Below are 11604 nucleotides of genomic sequence, written 5' to 3'. Positions count from 1 at the left end.
CAGACTCCAAAGGCCTCCATCTTACTACTTAACCTCTATCACAGATCCTCAACGCAGGTTACACAGCATTATCTGTGGAGCTTTTGAAAAATACAACTCTGCGTGGGGCCCCAGTGGAGTATATCGCAAAAGCTCCACAGGTGATTCGCTTTGCACGTGGGGATGGGAACCACCGCCTCCTGTGATCCTTCTAGGTCAGGGAGTTCTAAGACTGGCTGTGCATCATAAGTGTGGCGATGCCGGTTAATAATATAGATTCCTGGGCCCCGACCCAGCTTTACAGAAACGGGATTTGAGGACTGGGCCCTGGAATCTGAATGTTCAAAGCTAATGCAAGCCCGGCTTGGGGCTTGGGACTTGCTCCTAGCCGGCCCCGCACGCTCGCGCCGGGCGGTCAGTTCAGGAGGTGATCCCGAGGAGCTCCGCCAGGGCACGCCAGGAGCCGCTTCCGCCTGATGCGAGGCGGAGGGTGCCAAAGGGGCGGGGCGGGGCGGGGCGTGAACCGGAAGTCGGCCGCGGGCTCCGCCTGTCGCGCCGGAGGAGGCACTCTCGGACGGCCCGCGGAGCTGTAGCTGACCTACGAGTCTTCCTTGCCGACATTATGCTCCAGTTCCTGGTGAGTGGAGCTGCCGAGGAGCGAGCTGGGAGCCCTGGGCGTGGGTCCGTCGGGTCCCACTGCCCCCCGCGCCTGCTAGTTGCCTGGCGGGGTGGGCTGCGGGGTTTTGTTTCTGCCTCACCCAAATCCTTTGGCCGGCATTTTTCTGCCTCCCTTCAAGTCCCTAAAACTTCTGAGGGGTCAGAGCGTGCGTTTTCAAAGCTCTTCTGTGACGTGCCCGCGTGCTTTGTGTATTCCTCGAGTTAAGGCTCCCGGGGTCCTTAATGACTTTTTCTGCACTGCCACCCCCTGACGTAGACACATATCCCGTCGACTTAGAGCCCTGCTGGTTGGCGTCTTTGAAAACGTAGGAGGGCCAGGAATAAACTCTAAAGGAGTAAACCGCCAGAATTAGAGGCCTGGGGAGCGCTCATCAGACCTTTTATAGCTTCCAGACGGAGGATGGCTGGTTGCTGGCCTGAGTCAGGCCCTGGTGTACAAATAATTTTTCCAAAATGCTCACTCTAGGGTAAAACGACTGTTACCATGAGTAAACAAATTATTTTTCATGGGTCTTTCAGTTAAAAGCGGGTTTTCTGGCAAAGCCCCATGTGTTTCAAAGATTGCCTGGTTGAAGGTTTCAGGAGGACTTGCCAGACTTCCAGGTGAAAGTCTTTCTTCCAGGTTTTCGTGCCTTCAAAACTGGATGTTTAAATTCTGATTCTGATAAGAGGCAGGTATTGTAATACCTTCCAGGTGGCCGATGGAAATTGAGTGCTCTTGGGATGAGATACTTTCCCAAATGTTACGTTCTTTATGAAAGAGATTAAAGAAGAAAAAGTGCCCCTCTGTCCTTTTTGAGATGGTAATTAATTTTTCAATCTCTAGGCCGGAAAGAGAGTATCCTTGACATAAACTGCCTAAACAAGACGTGGCTACACCTCTGCTTCTGGAAGTTTCTCCAGTGTCCTAACTGGGTATTAGCTTAGGAGTCAATAGAAATAATTACTGCCATATGGTTGTAGGAAACACTCAGGTTAAAAACAGTGTCAGCCCCAAAGTGTGAGATGATGTAATTGAGTCTCCTGTACAGCCGTAGCTCATTGATAACTAGGAGGAAGCACATGGATTCATTTACACTTAACTTTCTAGGTACCTTTGCAGAGTGACTTTATTTGGTTTTGAAATAAACTATTGCTGTGTATGAATATGGATGTGACTGATATGCAAATTCAGAATTCTCAGCATTTAAGGAGAGATGCCGAAGCCATTCATTAAATTCCTAGTTCAGAAGTAACACGGATGTTCTCCCACCTCCTCATTGCATTTGTTGAAAGAAGTAATAGCATAACTTTACCTTGATTCTAACTCTGTCAAATGATTCACCAGCTCATTTGAACTTGGGCAAATCTTTCTCCTTGCTCTCAGCCATTTCATCTATAAAACAATGGGGTTGATGTAGATGATCCCTGAGATCTCCTCGAGCTTTTAACCTGTGACCAGCCATCATGTCCTAGTGCTTAAGAGGTCAGATTCCAGAATCAGACTCCTGCCTTTGAATTATCATTTTTAAGCAGTGGGAACTTGGGCAAGTTATTTAAATTCTTTATGCTTCAGTTTCCACATCTGAAAATGGGAGCCTACTTCATGGTTTTATTGTGATGATTAAAAATGAGTTAATACATTAAAGTACTTGAAACAATGACAGTAAGGACTCAGATATTGTTCATTTCTCCTTGGATTAAAATATTTGCCCATCATCCCTATATCGAAACTTGCTCCTGTGGTCCTGCTGCGTCTTTCCCCTTGCTTGTACTGCAGTAGCTTCCTTAATTGCAGCATGGTTTAGCCAGTTTGGTGTAAGGAAACTTTTGAAGCTTTTAAAGGGAAACCTGATATGATGGGCACTGCTCGTGGCTTGTGTACACTGCCTGTTGTACTGTTACTGGGGTAATGTATTGCTTTTCTTATCTCTCAGAGCAGCAGCACCTGGTACTCTTAATCACCTCTTTAATCCCTCCTCCCTCGGCTTTTGGATACTGCATCTCAGTGCTTTCCAATATTCTTACACATTGTAACACACATGGACATTTTTTTAAAAATAAATTTATAATTTTATTTTTGGCTGTGTTGGGTCTTTGTTGCTGCGCGTGGGCTTTCTGTAGTTGCAGCGAGCGGGGTCTGCTCTTTGTTGTGGTGCACGGGCTTCTCATTGCAGTGGCTTCTCTTGTTGCGGAGCATGGGCTCTAGGCACGCGGACTTCAGTAGTTGTGGCACGTGGGCTCAGTAGATATGGCACATGGGCTCAGTAGTTGTGGCTCGCAGGCTTTAGAGCACAGGCTCAGTAGCTGTGGTGCACGGGCTTAGTTGCTCCGCGGCATGTGGGATCTTCCCAGACCAAGGCTCGAACCCGTGTCCCCTGTATTGGCAGGCAGATTCTCAACCACTGCACCACCAGGGAAGCCCTGGAGGTCCCAAATCTTACTGTTTTTTTTTTTTTTAATAGTTTTGAGATACAGTTAGTTCACACATCATACAATTCACCCATTTAAGGATTTAGTGGATTTAGTAGGATTTAGTGTTTTTTCAATATGTTCACAGAGTTGTGCAAGCATCACCACTATCTAATTTTTATATCTAATATTTTATTGCCCCCCACAAAGAAACTCCATACCATTAGCATTCATTTCTCATTCCTCTCACACCTAACCCTGGACAACCACTAATTTATTTTGTGTCTCTCTGGATTTGCCTATTCTGGACATTTCCTTTAAGTTAAATCATACAATACGTGGTCTTTTCTGACTGCCTCTCACTTGGCATAATGTTTTCAAGGTTTATCCATGTTGTAGCATGAATCAGGACTTCATTCCTTTTTATGGTTGATTATTATTACATTGTGTGAATATGCCACATTTTGTTAATTCATTCACCAGTTGATGGACATTTGGGTTGTTTCCACCTTTTGGCTATTATGAATAATCTTGCTATGAATATTCATGTAGTTTTTGTGTAGGTACATGTTTCAGTTTTCTTGGTTATATACCCTAAAGTGGAATTGCTGCGTCAGATGGTAATTCTGTGCACAGCTTTTTGAGGATTTGCAAGACTTTTCCAAAGTGGCTACATCATTTTACATTCCCACCAGCAATGTATGAAGGTTCTCCATATCCTTGCCAACACTTATACATCTTTTGGATTTAAGTCGCCCTAGTGGGTGCGATGAGACCTCATTGTGGTTTTGATCTGCATTTCCTTAATGACTAATGATGATTTCATGTGTTTGTTGGCCGTTTATTTGTATATCTTCTTTGGAGAAGTGTCTGTTCAAATCCTTTGCTTGTTTTAAAATTGGGTTGTCTTTTTATCATTCACTCATAAGAATTCCTTATGTATTCTGGGTACAAGTCCCTTATCAGATATATGATTTGCACATATTTATTTCATTCTGTGGGTTCTCTTCACTTTCTTGTTGGTATTCTTTTTTTTTTCTTTGTGGTACGCGGGCCTCTCACTGTTGTGGCCTCTCCCGTTGCAGAGCACAGGCTCCGGACGCACAGGCTGAGCGGCCATGGCTCACGGGCCCAGCCGCTCCACAGCATGTGGGATCTTCCCAGACCGGGGCACGAACCCTTGTCCCCTGCATCGGCAGGCGGACTCCCAACCACTGCGCCACCAGGGAAGCCCTCTTGTTGGTATTCTTTGAAACACAAATGTTTTAAATTTTGATAAAATCAAATTTATCTATTTTTTCTTTTGTTACTTGTGCTTTTGGTGTCATATCTAAGAAACCATCGCCTACCCCAAGATCATGAAGATTTACTCGTATGTTTTCTCCTAAGAGATTTACAGTTTTAAGTCTTACATTTAGGTCTTTGATCCATTTTGAGTTAAGTTTTGTTTATGATGTAAAGTAGGGGTCCAACTTAATTCTTTTGCATGTGGATATCCAGTTGTCCCAGCATTCTTTCCCCATTGGATGTCTTAGCACCCTTGTTGAAAATCACATGACCATAAATGTAAGGGTTTATTCCTGGACGCTTTATTCTATTCCATTGATCTTCATTGATTTTATAGAAGAAAAACAATTCATTCGTGTTTGCTTGCTCTCCCGTGTGCCTTCTCTAATCTGTATTTTTTCAGCCTTTTTTGGGAACAGCTGTCAGGTGAGTGCTTGCAAAGCAGGGCTTTCATCACGTTGCTGCTGGTAAAGAGCAGTCAGTGGCTCCCCACCGTTTTGTAAATGAACTAAACTCCATTGCTTGTTTTTTGAAGTCCATCAGCTAGCCCTATCCAGCTCTCTGTACTAGTAGTTTCTCTCCAGTTTTTAGTTCAAATCCACTTTTCTAATTGGGCCTATTTCTTTTATTCAGGTCATTACATTGTCATTCCTATCTTGTACCTTGATTCTCCACAGTCACGTCCCTTTCCAGTTTAAATTTTAACACTTCCTCAGCATCTTTAGAGCCTTTAATAACAAGTTGAGGTACACCAATCTCTTTCAGGTATGGTTTCTTAAAAGAATCACTTCTGTATCACTCATTTTGTTACTTAATTCATGACTCAGTTCTGGTTTTTCATGCATCTATTACATTCAAGATCCTGTGCTGGGTGCTGCTTTCTGTTGTTATATAACTATTTTACTTATATGTAGCTTTTCTTTCTATACATCATATAAATTCTTTAAGATAGAGACCATTTTATAATCTTTTCACACGGCTGGATATGAAATTGATTTTCAGGATATAAGGGACTGTAATCCTTCAATCAAAACCTTTGGAGGCCAGATGTATTTGGGAGGATTTTTTTCAGATTTCTTCTCACCTGTTTGTCCTTTACATTACTTCGCTCATGTCACTCCTCAGTCCCCAAACTTCTGGTGTTTTACCATTTATTGTCCCCAATATGTTTGTGAGAAGAAGCTACGTATTCCTAAAGTTTCAAAATGATGGCAGAGAGGACATAATAGTGATGTATTTAGTGTTGAGCTTGGGAAGAAGGCATTTCCCTTCCTTCTGCACTATCTTGTCTGCAGGGAGTACTATGGGGGGACCCTGTGATGTGGAGGAAGACCATGGTGATAGCGTCCAGCCATCTGGATGGACCACTGAGGAGGCTTCCAGGTCTTGGCCTGCAGAGAGGTTTCAGACTCATTCGAGACGTTTTATACTCTGGCTCCAGTCTAACTTCTCAGACTAATGAGTCTCTGTTCCTCAGATTTAGATTTTATTTTTTGAGATCCTTTATTTATTCAGATTAAATTTTTTTACCTGTCTAAACTTGTCTATTGAGTATCCCATGAACAACATATAAATGCTTTTCTGGTGTCATGCATTTTCCTCACATTTCTCTCATGTTGTTTATGTAATTTTACAATATCCCATTGGTAGACCTAGCAATATTCTGAAACTGGAATTGGATATGACTTGTCTAGAGACCCATGGTTTTTGTTTTGTGTTTTACAATAACTGCTATTTTTTTCATGTGCCCTGATGCCTCGTGAAATTGCCAAAATGAAGACACATTAGATATGCCATATTTATTTTGAGACACACGTGGTAAGAACCAAGAATCCTAGAATGTTGGAGCTAGAAGGAGCATTGTTGGTATAATGTTTTAGAAATCAGGAAACTCAGATCAGCAAAGCGCCAAGGAGGTTAAGTGTCATGCCTAAAGGTACACAGCTAGACAGTGGTAGAACCAGAACTCTAATTTATTTTTCTTGAAATTTTTCAACTCTCTGTTCTTTCTGTTTGGTGTTAGAGCTAACATTCTTAGATGATTTTTTTCCCCTTCTTCTTCTTTTTTTTTTTTTTTTGCGGTACGTGGGCCTCTCACTGCTGTGGCCTCTCCCGTTGCGGAGCACAGGCTCCGGGCACGCAGGCTCAGTGGCCACGGCTCATGGGCCCAGCCGCTCCACGGCATGTGGGATCTTCCTGGACCGGGGCACGAACCCGTGTCCCCTGCATTAGCAGGCGGACTCTCAACCACTGCGCCACCAGGGAAGCCCTTCCCCTCTTCTTTTAAGCAAATTTAATACTCTTTCTGGATTTGGAAAACCTCTGACTGCCTGGTTTCAACCCATAGGAGTGAAAAAAATCATTTTGCTTCTTGGTGCACATTGGTAAAAATATTCACAATATATGTTTGATTAATCAAATGATCAGAAGATGGTCTATGGTTAGACTTGATAGCCTCTTTTATGCTTCTTAACTTACAACAAACCTATTTAAATTATGCTTTTGGTGTTTAAAGCTTAGTAAGCTTAAAACTTATTAAGGATCCAGCTGTGTTCTGAAGTTCTCCAACTTGTTCTCTGTTCTCCAACTTGAAGACGATTCGACCATACCACATATGACCATTAGTGTTAAGTGCTGCGCTTTGTTTTTCTCTGTTAACCTCTGCTGTGTATTGAATAGGAGTGACACTGATTAAAGAAAATGATAAAAAAAATCAGATGCCAGTTCACATTTATAACATTAGAAGTTAGGTGTTCAGTTGGAGATTTTTTATTATTGGGGGAAAAAACCCAGGAAATTATAGATCATCATTAAAACTCCAATCTTAAGGAACTTTGAAACTCTTTTGGTGTGAAGGGAGTGCTTTAAATTTTCATGAAACAGATTTTATTCAGGAAGAGTCACCCAGTGGGATAAACAGTTCTCTAAAAATCGTGCCTGTCTCTCTTGTCACTGACTAAGAGATGGTTAGGGGACCTGTGTTCTCTGCAGGTCTTAAGTGCCCTGCCCATTAGACTCCATCCAGGGCAGAGTGCTAAACCATGTGCTGTCTCAGTTGCATGTCAGCTTCCTGCTTTATCTCACTGTATATTTTAGTGTTTGAGTGTGAATCTAATTTAGGTTGTCCTGTGCTCCTGTTATGAATGGCCATGTCCTAGGCCTCAGGTGCCTCTTGAAATATGAAGAGATTGAACTGTGAAGGTCCCTTCATTTTCTAAGATCCTACGATTTAGCCGAATGCTTTTTAAAATTGAATACTTTTTACTTGATGTAGCAAGAAATAAAAAATCTCAAAACCAAAAAAATAAAAATAAATAAACTGGCTTTTAACAACAAAAATCGGAATTTTGGCTTGAATTTCTAGAACTTACAGCCAAATATTTATAAGGTTGATGTGTTCAGTGCTACCGTATATTCTTTCGTATACTCTTTAACCTTTTGGGAGGATATTTCTGTGTTTATTTTATAGAAGAAAGATGTGAATTTCATGCTATGCATGGCCCTAGCCTGGACATCGGGGTCTTATAACTGTCCTGCGCTCCTTAGGAGAATATTATCCATGTAGTCTGGTGTGGTATTGGATGGCACAGAGCTCCGTCTCCAGTGTGACTCTTCCTGTTCTATCCTTACAGCTTGGATTTACTCTTGGCAACGTGGTGGGAATGTATCTGGCTCAGAACTATGACGTAAGTGACCATATTCACGTCTTCCTTCATTTCACGTAACTAATACATAGTGACTTGTGTTTGCTGAAGTAAGGTATGCCTTCCAGCAAACAAGGTCCATAGGTCTGAGGAAAAAGTCCTGAATTTTGTAGAAAGACTTTCCATTGTTTGAAAAAATAACAGAACTCACAGAAGCACCTGTCACCATAGGAGTGCAAAAATCCCATCAGTTTAGGTGGTCTCATGGTGATCCTGAGCTGGGTTTGTTAGCATAGAGTAACACTGTTAGATTCTTACAGTTCTATGGAAAATCAAGTGATACTTAAATTGGATAATCTTTTCAGCACCCTACCCAGTAGTAGAGATGACTGAGTAATTTGGAGGTGGATTCATATAGTGCAACACTTTTAAGGAGAACAGCGTTTTGTGAAGTAGGGAGTTGTATTAGCTTCACTTTACAGATGGGGAAGTTGAAAATCAGGTGACACAAATGCCCATGAATGGGGATCCTAAAAGGTAATGCTTATTTTAAAGAGATAAGGAAGGGAAACATGATATTAACTTTTGATTTGTTTTATAGTGAAGCTTTTAGTGTGATAAAGGGAATTCCCTTTGTCAACCTTCACTTGAGTCATGTGGTTTTCTAGGCAGGTGCTTGTTAATTTATGTCACATTTATTGTTTATATGTACAACTTTTACTTGGCACTGAATTGAGGGGCTAAGTGGGTATATAAAAGTAGAAGTCAGGTTCTGGCTTTTGGGGAGGGAGCCTACTTTAACTTACATCTTTTGGTATCCTTCTTAGGCAGTTATGAGGCTAAGAAAGACCACTGTTGAGCAGGTTTCTTTTAGAGGAAGAGTAAAAAATCCATTTATCTTTAGAGGAAGAGAAATGAAAAAATATTGATTAGGTAGATGCGAAATGATAATAATCTCTTTTCTCTTTAAAGATACCAAACCTGGCTAAAAAACTTGAAGAAATTAAAAAGGACGTGGATGCCAAGAAGAAACCCCCTAGTTCATGAGGCCGACTCCAGCACTGCCTCCTGGATAAACTGATTCTACTGTTCTTGAGGGCCTCCTTTACCATCTGAACCAAAAGCTTTTGTTTTCATCTCCAGCCTCAGCAGTTTTCTTCTTTGCTAGACCCTGCATTGCCTTACAGCACAAATGGGGCCACAAGTTAAGAACAGCCCTTACTTTTCCAACATCCTCACTTCTTCCCTTCCTCCTTCCAGCCACTTGGGAGGTCCTGAGAATGGAATTGTGGTGCTAGATTAGTAAATGTAACCTTTAATTAGTAGTCTCTCCCTTATTCTTTGGGATTTCTACTACCGTTTTCAAAAGAAAAATTGATGAGTTTTGTATAGCTGATGAGATATAAATAATGCTGATTTCACAGTCTAGAAATTATATTGGGTGTTTAAACCTTTGGTACTAAATTATGTTGTTTCAAAATAGTAATTAAAATGAAAATCTAGAAGCCAGTTTCTGGTGAGTTATCCACTAATTTTATGTTGTTGTCAGGAAGCTCGATAGTTGCTAATTTAACCAATAAATCAATTTGCTATTCATTAACCAAGAAACTCTGTTCTGAGAACCCTGTCAGGAACTGGGGAATTGAAAAGTATTTAAAGTAATGGCCTCTGTCCTCAGTAGAATTCATAGTCTAGTATGCATGTTTTTTCCTAACGATGCATTTGATCTGGCTCTGTTTTCTCATAAGAATCATACTTATTTTATGGGATTACAGGCACATTTGACATTACATGGTAGATAAATGAGAAGTTGTCTATAAAGGAAATTTTATGCCTTTTTACATTAAAAAAATGTATTTAAATTATAACTTTATAGTGATTCTCATAAGACTTTTTATGTTTTTCTTTCTGCAACCATAAATTACTCTTGTAATTTTTCAAGTGTATAATCAGTCCATAATTTTTTTTAATTGATAAAAAAGTTTAAATACCTAACTTTTCCCCTGGGTCAGTACAAAGTGATCTGCGTTGTCCCTCAGCTCCTAGTTCCTCTCCCTGGAGTCAGGCACTCGCTAGTTCCCTGTATCCTTTTGCGAAAGATTTTGTGCCTGAACAAACACATGTACATGGGGGTTTTTATACAAATGATAACAAACTATATACAGTGTTTTCCCCAGTGGAGGTCATTCCATATCAGTAGGTAAGGAACAAAGAAACTCTTTCCTTTTTTTGGCTACATAAGGTTCTACTGAATGAATATACCATAATTTTATTTAATCTGCTCCTGAGGAACATTTAGGTTGTTTCCTATCTGTTGCTATTACAGTGATAACCTTGAACCTAATGTTATTATACATATCTGTGCAGGGGGATAGCTCCAAGCTAAAGTCCTGGAAGTGTATTTTGCACTAAATATAAATAAAGGCCCATTTCACTGGGTGTTTGGTTCCAGAGGGCTTGTTGGGCAGCTTCACTGATGACGCCATTTCTGAAGACATTTTAGCAGAATTAGTAAACTGGAAGAATGGTTTAGAGACTGTTATTTTCAGACAGTGATGCCACTGATACTAAATGTGATTATAAAATAAAGTGATTCTGCTTCTCTTTGGAAACATGGATCTTTCATACATGGAGATAAGTTTTGTCCCTGCAGGTTGTACTGGTGCGTGAGACAGGTTAGGATCATATTATGGTTGGCTTCTCCCTTGCAGTGTGATCAGGGGCAAGCAGCTTATTTTTCTGAAACTGTTGTGTTCTCTGTAAGATGTGGATACAATACCTACCTCATAGGGCTTCCATGAGAAACAGTAGAAATAATGTATGTGATGTGTAGCACAGTGCTTTGCAAATTGTCCAATAAATAGTAGATATTAGTCCAAACATGTTGCTTTTGGTCAGAATACTTTTGTTTTTCTGCAGTCACTTTTGGAGCCAGTTTATGAACTGTGCAAAATTTGTCATTATTCTATGGTCACTCTCTTTGTTGATGAAAATCTGTAGTATGCACCTTGACCATACCACCTGGCTTACAAGGTTTGATCTTGAACGACCAAATCCTCGAAGGCTAGAGGTTTACCATCCTTGAGGGTATTCAAAATGCCACAAGCTTGGGAAACTGTTTCCAAAGAGGGATCCCTTGTTATCAGCCATGGAGCATTGTGTGCGTGTGTTCTCCCAGAGTGGCTTCTTTGAGGGTCACTTGGACATTGGAAAATTAGGTCTCTATAATTATATATTGTAAACAAAGCTCGTTTGGACTTGGAGCTTCCCTCAGGAGTGACACTTACCTCGATGACAGGATCATTTCTGCCAGTGGGAGCCACCCAGCAAATCACCTTCACCGTGTAAACTGCTACACAGTGAACGCAGGCTGACTTCCTGGTCACCATTCAGAGCCCCTCTCCTAGTTTTAGGTTCTTGCAGGAGTGAAAAGGAGCTCGGAGTTCTCAGGCAGGATTATCTTCACTGGGATATATTGTTGCAGGAACCCAGAACCATCATGGCTTTTAAGGGGTGTGGTTATTGTGATTGTGGCACTGAAAGGTACATTTCCTGGGTGTTTTGTAGAGGCCCTTGCCTTACAAAGCAGTGGAGGGATGGGAAGAACCATTGCAAGACATGCCTT

General features: G+C 41.2%; 1 protein-coding gene across 1 annotated transcript; it reads left to right on the top strand.

Annotated features, from left to right (window-relative positions):
• Positions 1-492: 492 nt before the first annotated feature.
• Positions 493-10418, top strand: STMP1 (short transmembrane mitochondrial protein 1). Its single transcript, XM_027101809.1, has 3 exons — positions 493-616; positions 7968-8021; positions 8952-10418. Exons 1-3 carry the CDS (start codon positions 602-604, stop codon positions 9024-9026), a joined length of 144 nt encoding a protein of 47 aa, XP_026957610.1. The 5' UTR covers positions 493-601; the 3' UTR covers positions 9027-10418.
• The last annotated feature ends 1186 nt before the right edge of the window (positions 10419-11604 follow it).

This window comes from Aethalodelphis obliquidens, unplaced genomic scaffold (genome assembly GCF_003676395.1).
Source record: "Aethalodelphis obliquidens isolate GAN/ISIS:26980383/991018 unplaced genomic scaffold, ASM367639v1 scaffold5, whole genome shotgun sequence".
Taxonomy (NCBI): domain Eukaryota; kingdom Metazoa; phylum Chordata; class Mammalia; order Artiodactyla; family Delphinidae; genus Aethalodelphis; species Aethalodelphis obliquidens.
Note: the sequence above shows the minus strand (reverse complement) of the source record. Positions and strands in the feature narration are given on the sequence as shown.